The sequence below is a fragment of the Dendronephthya gigantea genome, unplaced genomic scaffold (genome assembly GCF_004324835.1).
Source record: "Dendronephthya gigantea isolate DGI-Jeju-01 unplaced genomic scaffold, DenGig_1.0 000000F, whole genome shotgun sequence".
NCBI lineage: Eukaryota > Metazoa > Cnidaria > Anthozoa > Malacalcyonacea > Nephtheidae > Dendronephthya > Dendronephthya gigantea.
In genome coordinates this window covers 3,191,091-3,217,061 of record NW_021163010.1, presented here as the reverse complement: position 1 = coordinate 3,217,061, position 25,971 = coordinate 3,191,091, and the positions used below count along the sequence as shown (strand labels likewise).

The 25,971-nt window shown below is 35.9% G+C and overlaps 3 protein-coding genes across 8 annotated transcripts; 1 reads left to right on the top strand and 2 right to left on the bottom strand.

The window, feature by feature from the left end:
• The first annotated feature begins 494 nt into the window (after positions 1–494).
• On the top strand, positions 495–13,381 carry LOC114543931 (sonic hedgehog protein-like). Of its 6 annotated transcripts, XM_028562799.1 has the most exons (7): positions 495–569; positions 960–1,118; positions 1,546–1,621; positions 2,430–2,503; positions 10,324–10,791; positions 10,944–11,211; positions 12,161–13,381. In XM_028562799.1, exons 5-7 carry the CDS (start codon positions 10,495–10,497, stop codon positions 12,793–12,795), a joined length of 1,200 nt encoding a protein of 399 aa, XP_028418600.1. In that variant the 5' UTR covers positions 495–569; positions 960–1,118; positions 1,546–1,621; positions 2,430–2,503; positions 10,324–10,494; the 3' UTR covers positions 12,796–13,381. The 6 variants fall into 6 exon arrangements, with proteins under 6 accessions (XP_028418600.1, XP_028418547.1, XP_028418796.1 ...); XM_028562746.1 differs by lacking the exon at positions 495–569 and having other exon boundaries at positions 629–1,118; XM_028562995.1 differs by lacking the exon at positions 495–569 and having other exon boundaries at positions 629–1,118; positions 12,204–12,322.
• Positions 13,382–19,844: 6,463 nt separating this feature from the next.
• On the bottom strand, positions 19,845–22,267 carry LOC114517208 (trimeric intracellular cation channel type B-like). Its single transcript, XM_028536868.1, has 6 exons — positions 21,851–22,267; positions 21,147–21,300; positions 20,946–21,009; positions 20,680–20,800; positions 20,477–20,561; positions 19,845–20,292 (listed from the first exon to the last, which is right to left on the bottom strand). Exons 1-6 carry the CDS (start codon positions 22,062–22,064, stop codon positions 20,043–20,045), a joined length of 888 nt encoding a protein of 295 aa, XP_028392669.1. The 5' UTR covers positions 22,065–22,267; the 3' UTR covers positions 19,845–20,042.
• Positions 22,268–22,687: 420 nt separating this feature from the next.
• Positions 22,688–25,939, bottom strand: LOC114521560 (heterogeneous nuclear ribonucleoprotein U-like). The gene is made up of 2 exons (XM_028542033.1): positions 25,643–25,939; positions 22,688–25,529 (listed from the first exon to the last, which is right to left on the bottom strand). Exons 1-2 carry the CDS (start codon positions 25,814–25,816, stop codon positions 23,322–23,324), a joined length of 2,382 nt encoding a protein of 793 aa, XP_028397834.1. The 5' UTR covers positions 25,817–25,939; the 3' UTR covers positions 22,688–23,321.
• Positions 25,940–25,971: the final 32 nt, after the last annotated feature.

Here is a 25,971-nt window from a genome sequence, read left to right as displayed (position 1 = left end):
ACCACAACATAAGATAGAAATACCACCAAGATTCTTTATTACTTCCAATTGCCTTGAAGTTCTACGACAAATTGTTTGTCGCCAAAGATTTTCGCGATAGTCCTGTCATTAGCTCTAAACCGAAATAATTTCTTTTGTATAAAAATCACGCTTAAAGGAATAGAAAACGGATTTCATAATTCTATTGAAATTGAGGAGGAAATCAAGTCGCATTCATTTGTTTGGCGGTGTTGTGTTGCAAAATTGTTAATTCCTAAACATTTAAAGGTACGTCGCGTCGTCGGCTCATCCTTAGGTTTAGAGGAAAAGAATTTGAAGACCGTTTAACACTTGGATTAATCTTCCCGGAACAAGCAGGATATCGGGGTTAATTACTAAAGTGCGCCGAAACTCACGGTCAATATAATGAAAACGGCGCAATCATTAAGCCACTCAGGATTAATTAATTACCGCACCAGATTTACGATTTGGGCGGTTATATTCGACACAATGTTCGTCAGCGATTGAAGAACTAGACCTGATATCCCCTTGGATGCTCATGTTGGTAGATCATTAAGAGATGATTTGTGGTGATAAGATACACTATCACGATTATATAGACGAATATATATGTCCGCATAGTTTAAGAAAATGACCCTGGCCTGGCTTTTGAATAAGTGTGCAGTCATGTTAAACTTTGTTCCTGATCATTTCCGACTAACGCAATGAAATTAAAACGACGTATACAGGATCATTAGATATTGCATCCAAAGATAAGAATATGGGCATTCTGTAGCAATATATAACAATGCATGAGTTTTGTTCCAGTGTATATTATATTTTGGCGTTTTGTAATTTAAAACACTGACTCAGAACGCTAGCGGCTTTTCCCATGCATGCATACTTCTTGCCGTCACAATTGAATTATAATAACATTCAAAACGCGTCTATCTTACACTATTTTCTTCATCTTTTAATAGCCCCGACACGATTCCTGTTTATTCGTATGCGAATGTGTACCACATCTTATGTCTTATCAAGATTCACCTACAGGCTATGATAGTAAATGTGAAGAGAACGTAAAAAACACAATCATTTTCTTAGTTCATATTACACATTTGAACCATTTTCATCTTTGGGTAAGTTTGGTTTGCAGGCCTCTTAAATCCCACGTTCCTTCTATGCTTATGTAATGTAGCGTTGCATTTTAGCGGGTTTATACTTAGATATATCTGTCAGTATTAATAGCGTGATAAGCACACAGTGTTCAACCACATGCTGTTTTGCTGCTGTAAACTTAACGTCATGTGAAGCGATCAATCAAAACTGCCAAATTTGCTTGAGTCTTACATCAATTTTTGTGAACCTTCAGTTTGTTAACTTTGTGTTACTTCGTCCACTAAGGACTATATACTTAAGTCACATTCCATATATTACGCATCGTACGAGAATTATACAAGGCTATAGCAATTACTGTAACGGTGAACGCCAATTAAAATAAAGGCCAATATTAGAGATTCGTGTGTCAGCAAATTGATAAAAGGCTTGGTTCTTAATCATTTTTAGAAGATCGAAAACTTACTCGACCCACAAAGTCTTTAGTCAAGAAGTGAACAAGAACCCAGTTGAAGTCATATGCGAGGTGAGTTTTGCTTGTCGTCTATTTATGTGACTATGCATCAATTCTTTTCATCAGTTCTCGACACCAAAATAAGCTGTTCATGCATCTTTGTAACTCGTTTTCTGTATATTATGTTGTGGTTTACGGTTGCTCTAGAACACATATCGAATAGGCTTAAATGTCAAGAGGAAAGGATATAGAAATCAAATTAAATGAAAAATCGCTTGATTTCAAATTTGAAGCAAGAGTTAACAATAGTTATGTTTAAATCAGTGGGTATTAATGGTGCTAAAGTCTTTGTGGTGATGAGCTTTAAGCATATCAGAGAATACGCGCATTCTTCCTTTGGTATATCAATTGTATACGAAGAATGCAAATTATAAATGGTTTGAAAGTTTTAATTATTGTCTGTGTATTCAACTTTTAATAGCCGCGCTGCCAATTCACTGTTTATACAATGTAAACTTTCTATAATAAGAAACTCATTAAATAAACCAGGGTTGTTCCCTCCAAAATCTTACTCGCTCGCTTAAAAATAAGTTAAATGAGTTTAGTCAGTTCAAGGAAAACATAAATTATACTATTTTCCATAGCGTATATATAATAATGAGTAATTTATTAGAAGCAATCATTGCAACATGTCAGTTCTACTCCATGGACAATGCATGCGTTGAAATGCATGGTATCAGCTGAAATTATACAAAACCACTGGTTTTTGAGGCATAGTAACATCAAGGATGACAAACATTCAACAAAAATATTTCTACATGCCATTTGTACATCATTTAGCTGGCGTTTATTAACCAATTTACCTTTTCTTCTTTTTCAGTCAGTGATACGTTTCGCTTCCGAGTTTACATCTAATATAATTCAACCCGTTCTGCCACACACAAGAGATCAAAGGTAATTAAATTATCTCTCCGATTGTTGTTTTTCCTTTTATATGGAGTTTATTACCGAGTGGATCATCTCGACCGGTATTCCTTTTCTTCGCTGTTAAATTTATATGTTCTTCTGTTCAAAGCAGTTTTTACCATTTATAGTGTTTGCTAGCTCTATATTTTATCCAGTAGAAGTCAATCTTAAATGTCTTTAACTTTCTATTTGCGACCAAACATCGCAAAGCCATGCAGAACGTTACCGGGTGGAAACTGTACAGTCTATACTCGTATTATATAGAAAATATTAAAATATATTACGTTGAGTTTGATAAGTGACCGAATCATATAATTTTCCTCTTTAATTGCATGCAATTATATTCGTATATGAATAAAACTGATTTGCAATTGTGACACCATTAAAACGTTTTACGCTGAAATTGTTTGAATGCAGCTCCTGTATGGAACTAATATTTGAGTTTGGACGGGAATAAGTGACGCTTTTTAGAGGTTAAATACGTTTTTGCAACAGTTTTGATTCATCGCGGCATGGAAAGCGCAAGAGAATTTATATAAAAAGTCGTATTCTGCAACAAAATGTTTGTCATCATAAAACTAAAACACGAATAAAATAAACACGTACACTCGTGATAAGTTGAGTTATGAAATCTGAATCAGCGATGAGGCTCTGGGTCTTCACTGACATAGGGTGTGCATCCGAACGGCATGTTAGGCAGAGTTTAAATATAGAAAAATCCTTTGTCCTTATATGTAAACCCTGGGTCAGGGGTTAGAAAGAAACCCCTAATTTAGATGGTTTCACTACCAGTAAAAATCCAAACAGATTATACTTCGGAAAAAACTTGAAGAAACCAAATTTAGGAAGAAAACATATTTCTTTTTACGTTGAAGTTCAAGACGGCCATGCACCCAGATTGTAGTGTGGTTCGAATCATTGCATGTGCTCCCTACTGACGCAAAAATAAAGAACTGGCTATCAATTCTCTTCCATATACTTTATTTATTGTATGATAAGCATTGTATGAAGCAATTTGAATATTTCCTTTCCAATCTACTTTATGGTGTGAAGCAAGAAGAATGATGTGTTAAATACCTTTTAAGGTATTTATCATACGACACAGCCCCACTTCGATCTTTTGTGATTAAAACTTCCTATATAAGGCGAGGGGGTAACGTTATTGCATCGCGTCCAAGCATGTATCATCAAATATCCGGATACATCGCATGTATTTAGACTATCCCTAGGCAATTGATATTTAGCAAAATCGAGATCAGTCATTCTTTCATTAAATAGCAATGTTTGTCGGTGATTAAACAGAAGGTCGTATTAAATCCTAAGAGACATGGCATGACAGAGAATATAATAGTCACCACGGACAACAGTTCATCAAAATTTCCATCGCTCTCATTCCAGTAATTTCTAACAACTTATGTCAATTGCGAAGACAAGTTGGTAACCTCTATAAGATAATTACAGCTACCTCTTTACAGTTAACAAGATAATTACAGCTACCTCTTTTATGCCATTTAATGGCAGTTTGTTGAGACTTAAACGCGCGTCCGTCTTAGACAACTAAAAGAATCGATGGGAAGACATCTTCTGATCTGAAGACTGAACTATATCATTCTTATTGGTCACAATCTTGGGAACTAGATTAATGGTGAAACTTCATGCATGTTATCTCATTTTGATTTTTCTGTCTTTATACATTAGCAAAACGAGTGCATCTTACAGTTTTCTATATTTCAGAGTTATTCATGCCATGAAATTGAAATAACTCAAACCGATCAGATGCACGTGCATTAGTCACGTGAATATATACATCACATGACGAAACAAACCAATTAAATTGACGAGAATTGTGAATGAAAACAATTCTTATCTTCAACAGAAAGAAGATAAGCAGTAAAACATGAGTTATGGTACGTACAATTATCAAGCTCGAACTACTCGTGTAAGTCCGTCGATCGTATGTAAAAACGTACAGTAAGTAGAATTCATGAAGGCCCCGAGACACACAATATACAGATGACTTACATGACGTCACAATATATAATGAGTTTCTAGATTGCGAAAGCTAAAGATATGACGAAAAGTGAAATCGAAAATAATGTATTTAAAAAACTATCGAAGCCAAATCAAATGACCTTCAAATGCTAGTTAATGACAATTTTATCAATATAAAACTGAACAATTTTCCATAAAACATCGGGAGGTGTGGGCTAGACATTAGAATTAATCGCCTTTGGTATAAGCACTTTAAAATGAAATGTTTCCATGTCATTTCCACCTGTCATTAGCGCTGGGAAATGATATTATTGCTCGTAGCGTGAATACAACCGAATTACGAAAGAGCTACTTAAGGGCGTATGCATCGTGTTTGCTTCATCGTACACAGACAGCTATCATGGAAGGGTTGTCTTCAGGATTATATATATTAAGGGATTGGGTTCACAACAACAAATGAACTTAATTGCTGCTATGGCAGTTTCAATTTGACAAGATCCCTGAGAATGTAATGCTCATAGCCTGAAAAGACGGCAGAAGAGTTGTTGCACAACAATTGTCAGATGTTTCCCTCATGAGACATGGATATTTCCTAGGTTTGTTTGAAAAAAGCCTACCTGCAATATTTCTCACGATGAAACACAATGACACTTTGTATAGTTGTTTCGGACACCGGAAACATAAGACATATTACCAACACTAATTGGTCCTTCAACTCCTGTTACTTTTGAGAGCGACTGTTCACAGAGGTAAGGAGTATTTGATATACTTCAAATCAGATATGTATAGAGCGGTATTCAGTGCATGCTTGATATCTCAGTATTCTCAAAGAAAGAATTTGAACTTCAGTGATAAAATCAATAAAATTATTCATTCTATATTTGTACATTTGAATGAGTTCAAGAGAAAGAGAATGCTTAAAATCCAAAGTTTCATTAAAGAAACATTTTTCATTTTTCTTAGACCCGCCCCAAAATAAATTCCTAACATAGGTTAATTAGAAGATAAAAAAGAAACTAATTTGATACACTATAAAGAAATACTGTATATATAAATATTTACTAAACTTAACGTTAAGCCTTAAGCCATCTATATTCGTTGACTTTCTTTGAAATACGATAATACGCATAAAAAGCGACGGTTCAGAGGGCACGCTGATGGTTAGACCTGCTGCACTATAGCTGATGTATATATTAGAAAGTGAAAGTAGACATGAGAAAAATGTGTTAATAACACGAGGCCTCCTCACCAGAAACATTACACGGTCGAAAGTGTATATATATGCAGCGTACCCTGCAGTGTTAAAAATGTTAACGCGACAGAATTGTGCCTTGCGACCATTATGCATGTAGCAAACAAAAACTATAGAAACCGGAATAATATTTATCTCTAATGAGATAATTACACAGTATGGTCTATTACACGCTGCCTTGCATTGTGTTCTAACTCAATGGTACATGTGATAATTATGTCTAGTTTGGTGATAACAATGTGTAAATTATAACGAATTAAAGACTGCGAATGTGAAATTATCGCTTCGACTATGCTTATGGTCAGTAATAAATTCAATTTTAATCTAAACATTTTGAAGGTACTCCGCCTGCCTTTCCGCGTATCTGCAATTGAGAAATGTGATAGTCTAAGGACCATTGAAGTTAGATATATTCGCTTTCCATCCGCTTTAATGTTCTTCAATTATATTACAATGCTGTAAGAATGTCACCATCCTCACACGACATAATTTCAACAAGTTGGCCGGCTGACAGATCAGGCACATTATACTTGACAAACTGTTTCTACTATATCAAAAGGTTAGTAAATATAAATAGATTTACGTTCTTATTAAACTGATAAGGTTTAACGTACATATATCAAGGCACGCTTTGCGAATTCTGTAATTACTTAAAGTTAAGAAGTTAAAATTGTAGCCCTCCTGCAAGCAATCACATTTGAAAGGCCTTTATTGCATGCACACACATACGTATAGTGAATTTAGCATAAAATATATCAGTCGCATTTAGCATTATACAGGTGGTAATAAGTCGCATCACATCAATCACAAGTATGTGAGTTGACTTTTAGTTAGTCGTCTTGCCTTGGAAACTGCCAAATGAATGTTATATTATCTAATACAATGGCAATATAGCTTTTCCATGTCCCGTCACTGAGTTCTTGTTACGTATACGTTGTCGATGAATACTTCTAACATAAACACCGTTATGTCATGGAAACAAATTATATCTTTTCCGACTTATGCAAAATTGTGTGTAAAGTCGTCTTTAGATTCATCTATGAATAAAAATGTAACGAGAGCATACACTGTTTAACTTCTATCTCAGCTGAAAGCAGCGTGTTGCGCTGGTAATGTCCACTTACAACGACAATGAAACACTGCACGATACATTTACTCGCTATGCAGCCTTGCTCTGAGCGTTTCAAGGGCATTAGGAAACTTCAATTGAAATATTGGCTACAACATTTTTCTTTTGTAGAATATCACAGCTGTTAATTAAGTTTATAGAAAAGTTTCATTTTGTAAAGGACAGCTATTACTCCATGGTTTCCCATTAGGTGTTTCAAACTTCGTGTACTACAGCATGCAGTACCAGTCAAAGTTATATTCTGGTGCATTAGAGAGGAATTAATTTACTTGGTTTTAAGAAAATTGCTTTGAGCTACGTGTAATAAATTAAAAGGTCAAGGTGAATTTAATGACAAAAATAAAAAAACGATTTTTGTTTCGTGACAATCGTCAGAGCTAAAGGACATGCATGGGATATAGAACATCTATAACGGCTACCTGTCCTCGTGTATTGTTATACGATTAGCAAATTCACTGTGGGTGAATATGTCATTTTCGGGCACTTCTTCTACTGCTGGGATACGAAAATACAGTAAGTGTAATTATTATAACCGTAGTGAAAAATTTGTTTCCAACTTAAGTCGCTTGATCACACATGTCCCGTGATTTTACATTATCAAGAGTTCATCGGGCCAAATTGTCAGATTATTGACAGTGTCGTCATGAACACAAAGAAAACAAAGGGCTAGTGTTATGATGTTTGGCCTAATTATTTCGCTACCTACCAAGCCTACTTTTACCAATCATTGCTGCTTAAGGTTCAGGGGCACCAAAAAACCGCAAATTATTAAATAATCAATTGTTACGGAATTTCGATGGTCTTACAAGTTAAGACCATGCACGAGTGCATTTATCATTGACGTAGCTCGTATTGTAATCATATGCATAATGGAGTGGTTTACGTTAAGACCGAACGAACTACGCAAAAGAATTATTTTTGCAAACTTATTCTCTCTTAAGATATTTTAATTACGCAATAAAGCAATATTTAATATATGCACTTGGGTCAATATTTTGTACTTTCAACTTCATTCAGGTCATCTGTGACAAATCTAACAATAGATTATTTGGTTTTTTTAGTACACCGTACATGCATTTCGGTTATTATAAATTTGCGAAACTCCTGCATTAACAGTGTAATTTTTTATCAATTTTCATTTTAATATTTGTTTTCATCACTAAAAATCATTCAAACGAGTTGTCGCAAGTCCAATACACTCTGAAGAATTTATGGTTACATGAAATCTGTAACTATGTCCATTGTGACAAACTTGGATGCATTCAAAAACCCGAACTTCATCACAAGGCAAAATAAAGCAAGTGTGAATAAGCAGAATAACTCTTCATGACTTGGTCTCGAACGGCTGAAAATGTTAGCTATTTTCGCTAATAATTGATTCCCCAGATAGTGATAAACTTTAAATCCCAACTATTATTCAACCTTGTTTTTCCTTACCAGTTTATTGGGTATTAGGTTACGGATTAGGGTTAAGATCATACTAGCACGGTCAGTGCTCTATTTTCGTTTAAGTAACTAATTCTCATTCCATTTTATCTATACCGGCGGAACAGGCCGGACAATATGCTAATGATTGCGCAGGCTTATTCAGTTCATTATACAAAAACGTATACGGCATGGCATAACTTGAGTCCGAATTTTTGCTGACAATGCACGATAAAGCACTCCCTTAGCCTAAGTCTATATATTGAACGTGATTGCTCCTAACCTACTAAACTCGATTGGCTAAGCAAATATCACTTTTATAAATTGATATTTACTTGGAAAGTCGTTGCACTAGGCAACAAGTCATTTTTTTTGTAAATGACAGCTGAATTAATGTTCATCAGATAGGAAAGACGTGAAATAACAAATGACGAAATGTGCATGCTTCATAAAATGCCTCGCCACTCCAAAAAGTGCAAGACATGCAACCCTGCTCTATACAGTATTATGATTTACAACGATTTCTAATAGCATTGTGATATTGATCGAGATGGATTTAAAAACCTTCTCTCCAGACTTTTGCCGCCATGAAAATATTCATATTCAAATTCATTGCCCTAGAATTCTGAAATAGGTGTTTTGCTGTCTAGACAAGAGATAGATTGCTATGATAAATTACTATAAAACACTACACAGTAAGCAATTTAGAAGCATGTTTTGAATAACGCTCATTCTGTGACGGTCTATATGCGTCTCTTGCTAATGCATTGAAGATCATGCAAATGGTTTGAGGGATATAGGTAAAGGCTAACCTGGTCCCTCGCCGCGTTAAACCTAATTTAACTTCAATAATTCCTCGAAGAGTGAACAATTTCACAAATTTCAAGTGATGTCTTTGCTGCAGTCAATTGTCTAAAAGTGCGGAGAAATGTGTTTCACTTGGCGGACATGCTTCGAGCGAATACACTACGATCTGAAATCTACATTGGAATTGCGATCCAAATTGGTCTATCTATGTTGCGTTGAAACGAAATACCACAAGTTAAATATAGAAACTCAATAAGCACTGTCAGTTGTCACCTTATGTTCGATGACGTTTAAATTTATCACCTATCATGTATAAAGTGGACTTGTCATTGTTTAAACGTCACACGTTTATTGCGTGTCCGGTTGTGAAATACTAGTAACAGAGTGTATCTTCACATTCGTGCTTCACAGCCACTTTTGTGCTTAGCCTTAACGTTTGCAGGTAAAATCGCCAGTTTTTGCAAGAATTCGCTTTCCAAAACAGCCCGTGCACGCATGAAATACGTCTGACCACGCCCAGACGCAAGACCAATTAATTTCTTTTCAAGCATCTCAGCATATTGGCCTTGGAGACCTTTGTCCCATTCAATTTAATATGTGATTATGTTAAACATTATTAGTGACATAAACCTGACAGCCTTAAACGCTTTCAATAAAAGACCTAAATGAAATCATATTAATTCCAGCGGCTAGAGGTTTAGAGATAATTGCCTACATTGAACTTTAATGACGGGATTAAGTTTAGGAAGTGAAATTTACTTTTGAACAAACACAGGACGATTAAAAATGGCGTTGAAATGTAGGAGGAGCCTTTCTGTGCCATGTTAATGCTCTAAGTGAGATTTCTTTCAGCATAGTTGTTAGACGTTTATCTCAAAGATCTTGCTGGTATGTCGCTAGGCGGCCTTGAGGATATTTGGGATAACATCTTAGGAAGTGGTTTACTAGGCAATTAGACTTGTTCAAACAACTGTGGCCCGCTAATACCTTCTAAGTTGACTGTTCTACAATAAGGTTAATTCCACAAGCTAAACTCAATTGTTTGCGGCATAAATGAAAGAGGAATATTTTTCTAATTTCCTGCGTTCGTTTCAACTTTATATGCAAACATTATTAGAGCCGATCAACAGAGTTGTGGGCGTCCTTTCAACACGACGCTGTCGCTTTTATGTACCTGATTTTTGAATTCTTTCCCTTACATAGGTTTGCATACTTAAGTGCAAAAGCTCACGCACAAATTGTCCAATCAGTGAAAGTTTCGCACATACTCCGCGCCGTTGAAAAAAGTACCTACATTACACGACAAAGGCTCAGTACACAAAGGACACACGAGCGAGTGGGCAGCAATTTTTCTCCAATTGATCAACTACAAGCATGATTTCCGACCTGAAGAAAAACCTTGTGATATGGCATCTTTTACTGTGTTTTATAAGACCAGTTATCTGCTGTTTGCCAAAGAATGGAGGTTCGATTAGGAGAAGTCCGCGTACGCCGTTTTATTTACACCAAAAAGTTCCTGACATCGATGAGTATTCACAAGGTGCAAGTGGACAACCAGGCGATCCTATAAATTATAGTAGGGCATTTAAAGTGTTGAAAACTAATTATAATCCTGGTATAGTTTTCGAGCAGAACTCTGAAAAAACTGGTGACACGCGATTGATGAGTAAGGTTAGTACATGTTGTCTTCAACGTTGTTTACTTTATGGTCCTCCTAACAAACCAGAAAAATATATCAATATTCCCGCTTAGTCACCATATAATCCTTCTAATCCTTCTTCGTGCGGTTTCGAAAGATTTTTATTGTATTTCTTTTCGTTTAGAGATGCATGGATGCTTTGAACAAGCTAGGAACACTCGTGAAACAGAAGTGGCCAAGAATAAAGCTTCGGGTTATTGTAGCTTGGGACCAACAAACGGTTCACAGAAGTAGTGGAACATCGCTACACTTCGAAGGACGTGCAGTTGATATTACGACTTCAGATAAGGATAGGTCGAAGTTAGGACTTCTTGCAAGATTGGCTGTTGAAGCTGGGTTTGATTGGGTGAAATACGTTCACAAACAAAGAGTTCACGCCTCCGTGCGTGTCGGTAAGTTTGTCTTTTGTTGTTGGTAAAAATATAGAAGCTAACAAACGCACGAATTTAAGGCAGTAAAGCAGCCGGATAAATTTCGATTGGTTCTGTAAAATTTAATTTTCCTGATGTTCACATCTTGGCATCTGAAATATGCATTAATAAAGCATTTCAACGGAAATGTGTACTTGTTTCGGGGAGGAAATCATTGAGTATGGCCAAGACTAGTGTAAATTTTGCTGCATATGTTCATGTTTAAGAATCCAATGTGTTTGTATAGTAAAAAACCACAGCACGACTATATAATAGGGAATTTTGCATTTAAAAGACGGCTCAACCCGACTGCATATAGGTGTAATTTCGGTTATTTTAACAAATTACAAACTATTCTCGTCATATTTCTACATTAAAAAATCTAAGACTACAACTGTACAAGTACAAGTACAAGTACAAGTACATACAATATACATCCATTGTTTTTCACGATTCATAACACTAAAAAGTTTATAATGCTAGCATAGGCGTCAACGCTTGAGTACAAACTACCCGACGTTCATTACTATTGACTTAGCAAAAATTGCCCTATTTATCAGCATCCCAATATGGTGGATGAAGCTCTCAAGCTCCTCGTTCGTTTTTGGTAGAAAGAATTTTCGAAATGTTAGGAAATGTGAATAATGTGTATTTTAAGGCATATTTTCTATAGTCTATACTCATATTAGGCATATTTTATAGGATCCACAATAGGCATATTTTCTATAGTTTATATTTTCTATATAATAGTCTATCCGTTTGACTGATTCAGCGATTTGCGTATAACTAACATATTGCTGACATTGCAATAAAAATAGTCTAACCCTTGTAATAAAAAGGCAACACATATTTCATTACAAACAATAAGGCAATGCCAATGGCGAAAGTTAGTTCGCTTGCACGAAGCATTATTTTTGGCTCATTTTTCTAGACAGTAAACCTCACACACCTTATACGGACATGGGATGTTTCAGGAGCAATTCAACGATCAGATTGATAAATGGCAGAACCACAACGATGAATCGGCTGAAACTGGGTGATAAAGTAGAAAGTATGAATGAACATGGAGAAATAGTCTATAGTGAAGTGGCTATGTTTCTGGACAATAAACCGAACAGGACGAATGTACTCTACTTTGTCATACGGACCGAGAACCCAAGAAGAGTATTGCACCTCACAAAGTCTCATCTGATATATGTGAGAAGACGATTCTCTACATTTTGGAATGTACAATTTGCCAAAATGGTTCAAAAGGGGGATTTTATTAAGGTACGGAAGGATGGAAAATTGGTGGCAGCGGAAGTTACAAGCATCTCCATTTCTAGCGAACGTGGATCAATTGCTCCGTTGACAAACGAAGGGAACATCATTGTGGACGGTGTACTGGCTTCTTGTTATGCTTTGCTAGACGACCACGAGTTCGCAAATTCGATGTTTTGGCCAGCAAAAGTCATGTACAAACATTTTCCTAACTTACTTAACTCAAAAAATACACCCCAGCAAGGAGTACATTGGTATGCAAGATTACTGCTGTTTCTCAACGAATATTTTTCCATATTAACTTAAAGGGGTTCTGAAGAGATCAAGAATGATATTTCTCCTACCGTCTCGATAATGCGATACTTGTACTAAAACTTTAATTTTAAACTGTTAATTAATTTGTAAATACCAACAGGCAAAAATCCCTTGAATTATAATATAAACACTCTTATATGCATGGTAGCTTTCATTGTGAATCCCTGAACAGATTAATATGAAAAAATTAAGTTAATTTATTTAAACGATTTTAAATCGTATGCGATGTAATATCGTAAAAGTTCCATTTATAGGAACGAGCATTGAATATTATATAGTATAAAAATAGACACGTAACGCGGACGTCTCTTGGAATAATATTTACACCAACGTCCTAGACGTTTATGTACAGTTGTGTTATTAATTTTTGTGTTAACGCCAGATTTCGTTGTATACACTGCCACAGAAGTAGGTGAAGCCCAGTGAAATATATATAAACTTTGGTTAATTGTGTACATACAAACAATATATATTAAGAGTATTATGATTAACGTGTAAAAGCGTCCAGGTGTTGAATAAGATAATCGCGTGCTATGTCATTTTATAATATCATGGTTGGTCGAATGTTGGATTATGTTTTTTAATGTTCCATAGAGAATTCTGACTGATATCGATGACCTAAAATGGTGCTCAAACAAGGGCTTGTTTGCACTCTATACCAGATTCCATGCATAGTCACGACATCAAAATTTGCCATGTCAAAGCGAGTCTTACCCACAAACTGAGTATGATTGCTTTGACAAATGAAATAGTTCTGGGGACAGAGATACCCGCGTAAAACAACTTAAACTGATGTCGTACATGACCATGTGAACCCAGTAGTGTAAACGTTAAATAGGATCCAAAGATGCTGGCTCCGTTTCAACTTGCGCTCCACCTGATCTACGATGGGTATCGTTTAATAAAGGACTAATACAACAATTCGAAGCAAGAATTCAAAGCAAATATACTCTTAAGCTTATATTGACAATGAGAACGAACGCTTTAGGTATATTCGCAATCGTAAATTACATTTCTTGCATATGGTCGCTAGTATCTAGGGAACGCACCCCCGGTAACTTTGCGATATCGGTCTAAAAGACTTGTGTTAGACGTGTAAAATAATGTGGGCGTCTTCATTCTTTTCACGCGTAGTCTATAACGCACCAAGGTTGAGGTGTATATTAACATGACGGTTTAGCAGAGCAGTCGTATTACTCCTCCACCTGACAAGAATTAGCAAAGATTAAAACAGATTAAACGTTTCCATTAAAGTTTGTCTGGCATTCAACGCCAACTTCTCTTCACACGAATCCTTGTTTAATGAGGAGTATACTGAATTCGCAAATTTTAACTATAATCTTTGTCAAAAACTATGAGACAGATAGTTCACGCCGGGTGCATAATATTTCTAAACCGTAATTATTTTTCTCCTCTTCCGCCGTTCAATTTTGATTTCAAAAAACGTATCTCCATTAGTAAGCAGCGCATGATCACAATATATTGGCAATTAAGGTTAGAGGGAAAAGACAAGTGGATTGTTTTCAATCAATGGTATTTAATTAAAAAGAACGTTTTTTAAAAACTGCGTATGCAAAGAACTAATTAATTCATATGTATACACTTTTCTTAGACAGTTAGACTTAGTGTTATAATTTGTTAATAACTATACTAGGAATTTGGTTGCAAAAGACTGACCACACAATTTTTAATTGTATATAAACTGTAATACGATGTAGAATGTGATTAAACAAAAAAATGCTTGCAAGGTTTCAAAATTAACGAAACAATCAATATTCCGTCTTCTAAAAGAGTCCAAAGAGCTAGCTCTTAATTCTACTATTCTGCTATGTTTTCTTTATGAGGTAGTTGTTCATCCAGACTCTAGTTTACCACAACTTATTACATAACATAAGTCCTTTTAAAAACAGATATTTCGACTTGTTTGTACAAAATTACATGCTTCTTTATTGTGGTGTATCATTCCGTGAATCATGGCATGCCTTGACAGCTCTTTGGCAACGTTTAAACGATGGAATTACCTATTTTTAGGAGCACTTATGATATATAGGAGTCAAAATCTCGACCCTATATTATCGCTATTTCCGTCCACTTGCTTCGATGTTGACCCTGCCAAAGGCCAAGCTTGTTAATTTTAAAGCACTATCTTCTAAATCCAACCCTTGACACCCATACATGCTGGTAGAGCTGGTTGAAGTTACAAAAGTCGTTTAGATTAAACGGTAGATAGCTGAGTCAGAATATACTGAAATAATGAATATGTAGTTGTATTGTTCCTGATGTTCCATTCTGGTAGTCCAATGAATCTACACATTAAATTTGGTAGTCCAATGAATCTATAGATCAGCTTCAGTTGGTCGGTGTTTACACCATGCAGTTGAGAGTTTCCACGTGTTTAAATATAAACTGTCTTCTCGAGAATTCTAAAGGACATTACCCGCACTCTTTCCTATCAAAGTCATGACTTTGAGGGGCAGGTGTTTTCGTCTGATCGTGTTTTCTGTTTGATAAGATGATCTCGGTGTCTGGGTTTTTCTAAACGATTATGCTATTTTGGCTGCATTTGCAGCATCCCCTTCCTTGACCCTGCTGGTAAAAGGCAAGGGGGTCGGCTGACCTTGGTATTGGGCATCATCAAAAACTGATATTAAAAGACGAGCCCTCTCAGTCTTTCCAAACGTTACAATTTCATTACACCTGTCGTCTGCTACGCCGATTTGGGCGCAAAGTAAATTAAATTTAGAAATGAGTTGGTTTGTCATCTGAATAATGATATAAAGCAGGCTACTTAAAGTTAATTCAAGATGAAAATTGCATAAAGAACACTAAATTAACAAACAAGTAACATTACAAAATAACATACGAGAAACAAACAATATTTGCATGAATGATTTTGACTTCGTTTGAACAGTCTAAGACTGCATGATGTATGTCTTTTCACTTTGTGAATATCTCAATGTTGATTGGAAATTTTGAAGAATTTAAATGATACAATTAGAGTATGTTTAACTCTCGTCACACCTATGCATGGTTCTTATCGACTGTATGTACCGTCCAATTACTGAATTTTAAGCCAACGCATTTTTGAATACCCATCTCATTCTCGGTGACACGTCACTATATAGCGAGCTATTTTTGATTTCTAATCATTTGAACGACCTTGAACTGCATATGAAGGCAAGTAGAGACGGCACTGGTGATATACGAGTGCTAACATGACGTGGTCGTTTCATTATACTTGGTGTGCATGAGATCCAACATTCAAGGTTAAGTGGTAGTTTTGCAAAACATTTTCGACATTTTTGACGTCATATGAATGTGGGAATTTGTGATAACAATTTTTAGCTCATGGGAATACATCACAATTTATGTTTAACCTTTACAGTACGATGTCCTGTTGACGTGTTTTGAAAGACATTGTAGATAACAGGCGAAATAATAACAAGCTTAAATCAAAGATAAACAGAGCTTAACGTTAAAGTTGAATTATTCAGGACTTTAATGCATAACTATGAAAAGAATACGTATCTCTAGCACGAAATGTTTCATTCGAGGTATTTTGTTGTAAAAATCCGAGACAAGACGGTACTTACAATTATAAATGCTAGATATGAAAAAATTAGGGCACCTTGAAAACTCAAAGAATAGGAAAAGATCACAGATTTGTCGTCGTAAAAAACGTAAATAAACTAAATATCGTCATCGATCAGAAAGTTCTTAACTGCATGTAGCTACTATATACAATCCCATTACGCAACTTTAGTAGCGATATGAATAAGTTTTTTTCATTTTTCATTTGTCAGTGAACCCTATATTTTGACCAAATAATTTTGTGCCGTCCGACTAAAGATTAAGTGATTTGTGCCAACATATATTGGAGAGTTCGGAATTTTGAGCATTATAATATTAAACCACGCCCTAATCTCACAATCACCACGCAGAAAGCGACTTCATTGTAAACCACTTTTACTATGTCATTTGTCATCATGTCCGCGTGGTTGTAACATAGAATGTATGTCCGTAATTGCGCGAACATCGACAGCAAACGCGCCAAACTGCAAAATTAATATTATAAACTGTTTGGAATCTTTAATTAGAACTCGTGTGAACTACAGTACATGTGCTAAAATTCGAGATCACAGATATATGATCACTATCATCAGATTGTCTATAGGACCCCTGGAACGCCTAGAATAGTTTCTTCAAGTGACATTTTCTGAAAGATGAAGTTTTGCACGAAACTTCGCCTAGACGAAAGCGTGTGTATAAAACAGTTAGGCTGCTTATATAGCGTCAGCCATGACCTTGTGGGAACGCGTATAACAGTAAACCGCCGTCAAAGCGTCTGGCTTTGATCCCTTTTTTAATTGCGATCAATATAATCTGTATTGCGACGTAAGTATTTACCTGAAGCAAAGAAAAAAAGACAAACAACTCAAACTAGATCAGGAGTAAATTAAAAAAGAAACAAAGATGTTTGCACTGACGCGACAAGATCCGGAAACAAACATTTAAAGAAGGCGTGAACAACCTGCGCACTGTGCAAATGTTTTCACAGCGTGTAAATCTCAAAATATAAATTTCCGGAGTCAAAAAAGTCAGAACGTGAATTGAAAAGTAGAAAAATAGTATCACACATACATACAAAAGAATAATGAATCTTTATATCTGGACGCAATGACTATGCAAACATACTTTTGTTTTTGATAGTTGAACAGAGGACGTAATTTTTCTACTCATATTTGATATAAGATATGTCACATGAGAAATCATTAACATCTATAGCGAAAAGTAGAGAATGTCATGCGGTTATCTAAATTGATTATTGTTTTATGTTTATATCAAAGTATAATCCTCCTTCATGGAGTTTTCTTAAAGTTAGGGGCAATATATAATTGATTTACTGTTGCGTGGTGCTATTTTGATAAAGCGGAAACTGAAGCAATCACGCACACATATAAGATTTTTGTGTACTAACTTATAAAGAGTTATGGTTGTAGCATATCGATAATAAGCAAATTTATCGTACAATTTTGTAATTGGCCAATATTAAAGAAGCGATGTTTCAAGATAAATTGTTTGATATGTTGTTGTAACCTTGTTGTTTTTATAACTTATAATAAGCAGTTTAATAAAGATGACGCAACGAAGAAGTGGTATATATGGACCACGTCTTTGGTCAGATCGTTTGCAATCAAATTATAGTGCTTTAACCGAGGCTGTACTTTAACTATTTTTCACGGCAGTGACTGATACGAGTAGTGATACCATGCATAACCACATTAAAGAAGAGCATTTCTATGCTAAAGCAGACGTACTGCGTTTGGATAGTTTCGTTGAGATGAGAGTAGGAAAGTAAAGCTTGCGAAACTCAATTTGGGTTATTCATTCAAGTATACAATCATTTGAAGAAATGCGTGCATTCAGTATTTACAAACTGTAGTCAAAAACTATTTTATCGTAGTCTCAAGTCTGTTGTCAACATCTCAAAGTCCCTATTGGCAAATTCCTCTGGCTACAGCTGTGACAGAAACCTTGGCTTTTTCAGGATATTGTGAAATTTTTTCATTATAGGTGTGGTTTTTTCGGTTCAATTTGGTTTGAGGGGGCTTAAACTTCAGATATACATGTGGTTTAATTTATTACATTTTTGAATTATACATGAAGTAGTGGGGTCTTTTGGCACTGACATTATATATAAATACAAGGAAATAGAAATTTGCAGATCAGTTTCATTTCTTAACTTGTGGCGAGAAATTTCCATCTTGATACGCAGTTATGTCAATACATTAACGGTTCATATCGCGTAATTAGTGCTGAGAATTTACAAAATGAATGCTATTTCTTTGATTAAACCGCGCTTCTAGAAAGTAAAAGGTAAAATGAACAATCAAAGGTAAAGTTTTATCAACTGCATGAGGCATCTGTGTATCAGAATTCAGTATTTGATAATAATTTCTTCATTCGATTTATTTGATTTTGAGCAACTGAGCTTTTATATCATTCTGTATGAAACCTGGCCAATATAGCAGTGGCTTATTGTTATTTTCTCCCAGCAACACTCACACAGGATCTGCAAAATTGCTTCCTCTTTCCGAGTTTCAGGGAGCTCATGTCTCTCGTCCCCCCCTACTTTCTCTATATGCGCCTATTTTTATGTGATCTTGAATTTGTCGTTTATCGTGTTGACAGCAAACTATTTAGTCGACGTACATTCCACATGTATTAACCAAATGGTGGGTAGAAATATGCAAAGGTATTTGATATATCTGGTAAACTGAGCATTGTCAAATTGCATGTAAATCAAGCGAAAACGTGCCAGAATGAGGGTATGTACTTATACCCCGATATTTTGACGCTTGTATAGTTAAATATCGATATATCGCAACCCAATATATTTTAAATGGTAGTCGTAGAGTGAAGTACTTATAGCTCCTAAATCACTTCACGTGTTTCCTTTTGACATGCAAGCGCAATTAGGACAAGTGCTGTGTTTAAATTTGAAGTACTTTCAAACAATGCAATGATTGGCCTTATGACTTTTGTGCTCCGAAACATTTCAAAAATGTTGGAAACAAGTGCTTTAGGGCGTGATACTTGGCGTGCACTTTGGCAGACATTTTTGTTGGCGTTGCGCTAAAACACGAGAAAAACGTTTGTCCCTACGGTGCAGCACATGTATGGTCATAGTCCAGGAGTATGACCATTGACCAACGACCCAGAATTTTTTTTACAGACGCGTGTTCTAAATTAACTCAACAAGCTTGTCATGGAAAAATTTTATCTCTTCCCAGGTCTTGAGGAATGTTCTTGAACAAACAATCAAGATCATCTTAATTAGGACAAAATAGGTTTAACAAACGTATCTCTATGGAATAACTTGTAATAAAAATTCATGCATGCGATTCTTCTGACCACGTGTTCTGACCGACAGCTAGTGTAGATAAATGATGCAAAATAATATCGGTTACACATGATATGTAACCTTTCAAAGTCAACCTTTCGGGATTCATATAACGACTACAATACACATTTTTCACAATAAGAAACTGTTTATTTGTTTATTTGACATAATTAACAACAAAACACATTATTGTAAAGATTTTGGCAGAAGTCGTCCTGTTGAACTACCATATACAGGTCAGTGGTCCAAAGATTAATAAGGAGTTCGCTATTCAGTATTGTTCGAGGTATTGTTCGCTTATGTAGTATTTAATTCGAATCATAGTAGTCCAGTGTTAATCAGATTTCTTTTTCCTTTCATTGCTGGATGTACTTGCAGTTTGCTGAGGATGACGCAAAAAAATCGCAGCCAGAGTATTTTCCAGGGGGGCGAGAGGATCAGTTTGATCGGTGAAGAAGAAGAGCAGTTGAAACGTGGCCATAAAAATGGTGAAAATTAATGACAAACTTGAGAGGTTGACAGCCAACAAGCCTTTTACTTGCAAGGTGAATATACAACTCATCAGAATAGAGATTTTTGTAGTACTAGAAAAAAGAGGAACTGCATGAATTCAAATTGTTTCACTATAAATTGAAATTTGAAAAGTGTCATGGCAATCATTAGAATTCTTATTTTCTAAGCTGGTTCCTATTGCTATGGACACACTATTAAGAATAAACTGTATGTATAATGTTTGAAATGAAGTGCGGTACAATTTATAAAACTTACAAGGTTGGTAGATGGAATTCAATTCGAGGTGTCCCAAGTCCTACAATCTGATGAACAAATGGTTTGAGCACCATGCTACCACAACCTAATAGAAAGAAAAATCTTGTAAGAAAAAGGAATGATCATGTTTCTTGATCAAACTATGAATATGATGATTTGTCAGAATATTTTTTCAGCTCTAATGTGAACACACAATACAATACCTCTAATACTACCACAAGCGATGATTATAAACAAAGCATTAGGAAATAGTGAAACAGCCAGATTCAGGCCAACAAGAATACACTTTATTCTATACACTTCTTTAACTAAAATCAATGCAATCTGTAATATATAAAATAAACATTTCATGTTATACTACCAGTAATGACCTTCACAAATCACATTGTCTGTGTTTCCAAGGGGTATACAATCTTTGTGCATTGTAATTTTCTTCTTAGTGAAATGTTTGACTCAATTCTCTATTTACCCTGATTGGAAGAAATGTCACAAGCCTTATGAAAACATCAAATGGAGAGAAATGCATCAAATACCTATAAAAATAGAGTAATAAAAATAGTATAAAACTATATGGCAGTTGCATTGGGTTCATTGCTAAACAATACAAATTTAAATAAAGTCATTCCAAGTTTGAGTAAAAAATTGTAATTACAATAGGAGAAAGGTTTACCAAATTAGTATAAGTATGAGAATAAGATTGCTATTCGCAAATGGTTTAACAGGAGGAATTCCCAGCATTAAACTTTGAATAACAGAACCAGCAAAACAAAGTAGTACTGATGAAAAAACACTTCCAAATGGATTGGTACTAGCAAAACTGGATCCTATATGGTAAGTGATAAAAGTATAAGCTTTATGAATATTAAAAATATCCACTATACACCATAAGTAAAAAATATGAGGGGAGGTGCAGTAGTTCAACTCTTAAAATTGAAGGTGAATTGTGGAAATTTATTATGGAAATTTATCATGGATTGCCTTCCTAATTAGATGGATTTTTTAGAGAGGGGCTGGGATGCAAGAGATATGACATGCACACATCTAGCTGGTTTACAAAGGCTTACTGCTTACTACAGGTTGCAAGATTATTAGGATCACAGACCCAAATTACTAGCTGTGCATGAGCCAAATACTATAGTTAGCCTGCATGTTGCTTACCTAATTTTAGTGCACTTTTCCCTGGGCAAATTGTATTAATATTCAGGCTTGCATGGCATAAAGGGTGGGGCACCAATAATATGGCATTATCTAATGCACAAATATTTCCTGTACTAAATCAAAGCAAGTATTTAAATAAATAAAATTAAGCCCGAGAATAATGTGTATTCTGTATGGATGGACTCAGGCAGACCAACGTAAACCCTCGCTACATACCTTCAGATGTTCTTATTTTAAGAATAACTGTAATAAAATGTACCACAATAAGAAGTGTTGATATAGGATACTCATGAAGTGAATCAGCTGCAGAATGGAAGTGATCTTGCAAGCCTGAAATTTCTAGAACCTGAGATGAGGCAGTCACTGCTTTGTTCAAGACATGAAGTAATGTTTTACAAACGTCGTCCTTGATTGACTCTACTTCGTTCATCGTACTGCTATTAAATTTTGTATCTCTGTAAGAGACTCACAAAGCCAATCAATGAATTTGAAAATTATTCTACGATGGAATTTTTTAAAAATTATAAAATCCAAGACAAATGAGCACTGATTCAGTGTTTATTCTTCGAATTTCGTAATTTTACATATTCGAACAATCTTCGATATCTTGGAGTGATTATGCAGTTATGGATGCATCATATTGACGGCAATCTCGTCCCCAGGGTCTTCTTCGATTAGACGGTAACAGCAATATTGTTAGTTGTTACAATCACCGAGCTAGTGTTACAATCCATATACAAACCTGCAAGAACGAGATTGACATACCTTATATTATTCGGCATAGGTCATGTAGTAAAAGCTAGAGAAGAGGGTAAGCAACTTATTGTCTTTCTACATCGAGTTCATTTTTCCTGAAAGACAGTGGTGTTGCCTAGCCTCAACTCGCTTCTATTAGATGTCTTGGTCCTGGATAAGATTCAATCATAAAGTGTAGATCGCTTGTTTCTTTACATTTATTTCAACTTTTAAGTAAGCTATCTGGCACGAAAAACTCGCACTGTTCATAGTATTGAGGTTGAGTATTCAGCTGAAACTATTTCCACTTATTACGATGACGAATATATCCCGCTTTATCTTCGGCGTTCCTTTTCGAGGTTTATGAGCGCAATATTTTCACTTTTCAGGGTAGATATATTTGGATAAATGGTTAGTTGATTCTAAAAAAACAGTTTTTAATGTTGTTGTAATTGTTTTTACCCGTACGAATACCATGAAAGTCTCCCAAAAATGGGATATATTTGTCATCGCGAAAGAATTACTACTTGCAATAAATTTCCTGCATATGTTCTTTATCAAATCTTAGGAATTAAGAACGCAAAGGTGATTGATATTGATCATGCAGCATTTGATTAGACAAGTGAGCATCTATCGCATATTCGAAGGTGTTTATCGTATTTTTTACTCAGTTTATATTATTTTAAATTTAAAGTATTATTATTTTAATTACATAGGTATTGCAGTTAATCTATTAGACCCCCATGTTACTGATATGGTCCATGGTTTCAGGCCTGTATTGGTTAAAATTCCAGTATGTACAGACACAAAAATGTTCTGACTAAGGAAAAACTACAAATGTTCTTAATAGATAGGTCAAATCAAGGCATTAGTCAATATATTAACAACAACTTTAGGGAAATCTAAAAATGGCGAACAAATATCCTTAATTTTAAGAGTTTGAAAAGAGCTTTTAATGATATCGCTGGTTCTGATTCCAATTATCCTGTCTTGGCTGAGGAACATCAGGGCCTGTCCATTCTTGCCCGCCACCCCAGTACCCCTGAGACTGATTATAAAAGCCACCTTGCTGCGTTGGATTCCCACTGTTTGAGCCTCTGTAATAACGCTGAGAAGAACTGGCATTTGGACCTGGATAATTGGATGTGGCATCATAGTCTCCCGGTTGATTGCGTCTATAACTTTCATTTGGATGTTGATAGGTTCCCTGTCTTGGATCCGAGCTCTCCTGTTTCACCGGGTACCCTTGTGATACACCAGCACCGTAGCCGGATTGCGAGTTATCATTTCGTCTTGGAAGACCTGAATAGTTGTTATTCTGATAATTTGATTGAGGATTTCCAGCTGGACTGTATTGGCTATAATTGCTCCCTGAATCCCGATGAAGATATATTCCAGCCTGACCTACTTGGAAACCAAAGCTTTTTCCTGGTTGATCGTGATATGATCCTCTGTCACCTTGGTTACCTTGAGGAATGGCAGCTTGATGGTAACTGTTACCTGGATTTCCTTGTGCATAACTCCAATCACCTTGACCATGGCGATATCCTTGACCAGCTTGATGATAACCAGAGTTGACCGGTGGGTGTGATTGCCCACCCTCACCTTGATAACGCTGGGGACCAGAATGTTGGTTGTTTTCGGAATTCTCACGTGGAAATCCGCCCCTAATTACACGACCCGGTTGATACCCAGGATTTCCGCTGGACTGTCCTTGATGCAAACCTTCATGACCATGGGTATGGCTACCTGCTGTTTGCGTGGTATGGTTGTAACTTCTTCCTGATTGCTGGTAAGTGGTTCCCTCGTTCTTCTGGTGTTGTTGATTGTATTGCTGTTGACCTTCAGAATAAGTATTCTGTTTTTGGTAAAACCCTTGTCCATGTGAGTTGCCTGGGTGACTCTCTTGCACTGGAACAGTGGGCTGTCCTCTGTGATGGAAATTCTGGGGGTCATTAGGGTGTTGATATCCACTTGCAGAATTAGTACTTTGATGTTTTTCACCAGGCAATTGATTATCATGTTCACTTCTACATTGATTGAAATCTGAGTCCCCATACTTTGGCTTTTTGAAATCAGTTATTGGTTCAGCCTTTACAGTCACCTCATCTACTGGTCTTTTCTTCTGTTCTTCCTTCCAATTTCCTCCTTCTTCATTAAACTCCCTGACAAGCTGTTGGGACCTTTCTCGGTTTTCTTCAACATACCAGACTTCATCAAAACTCTCACCTTGCACAGGCAAAGTAAAGTTGGACTTCATCTCCATAAAAGCTGATTCGGGGACAACCTTACCATCTCGACGCACAACTTCGGAATTTCTTTGCATCAGAACAGAATTCTCATTGACCATCACAACAGCAATCCGGTGATACCCTTGAAAATTTCCCATCTTTCTACGACGGGCATTTGGATACACATTAGTTTGATCCAAGATATAATTACGATTTTTGTGTTTAGCCACTTTTAACATTTCATTTAGGATTCCTGTTGCTTGCTTTATGAGAGCATCCCAACGACCATGATAATTCCTTTTCCTTCCCAAGCCCATCACTTTCATTTTGACTAAAATATCGTTTGTTCCAAGAATATTGTACTTCTTTTCTGGATGATCTTTCACATATTTGTCCAGCCATGTGGTCTTGCCACTGGATGGCAAACCAACCATCATAAGCACCTCGCATTCACAGCGATCTTTAGGTGGTAATGGAGGTGCACTTAGCATCTGAGGTGGTAAGTGCTGGATGAGATAAAAACTTTGAACTGGTGGAAAGTAAGTGTTAAATCCTCCAAAATTAGCAATGAATCGCATATTTTTCACTGAAATATGAGGATAAAATATTTTCCCATCTGCTTCTGGGCCCAAACGAAATGCTACATCAAGATATTTTCCATTCTTTGCAAAGAATATTGCTTTTGGAACAGCATCCAAATCAATATAACACATAATGACATCATCTGTGCTATATGGTTCTCCATAATTAAAAAACCTGTTGTTACACGAAGCTTTCCCAGTTCCCCCATACCCATATGACAATGGTGCTTCACCTACAGCAAGAGGAGACATATCAACTGACCAACCAACTCTCATGACATGCGGCTTAGTCTCTGTGTCTGGCATATGTACTTCTAATTTCTCTTTCACAAGAACTTCATAACACACCTATGTAAATACAAATAATTTGCACTGTGTATTAATTTAAAGTTTAAAACACCATTGTTTATAGCAATCACAAGGTTCGATTTTGGTAATTTGGTGCCTAAAATTAACAATACCTTGCCTCTAGACACACCCTGAGTAGCTCTAGCGCCTGCCCAGATATATTCAAAACCGTTTTTATGCAGTGATGATCCAGTCACTCCATCTGATTCTATCACAAAATTCAAGTCACTATTGTACTCATCTAAAAACACTGCAGCGCCTCCCCCGTTGCCTGAGAATGTACTCATATTTGATACGTGGATGTTTTTCTCCAAAACATAAAAATTGAACAGTTAAACGCAGCTTCACTAGGGTAAGTTATTGCTTTTAAAAACTTGCAGAAAGAAAGCATCATTCATCCTTCAACTTACGTTTTTTTCGTTTGCATTGGAAGAACTTGATG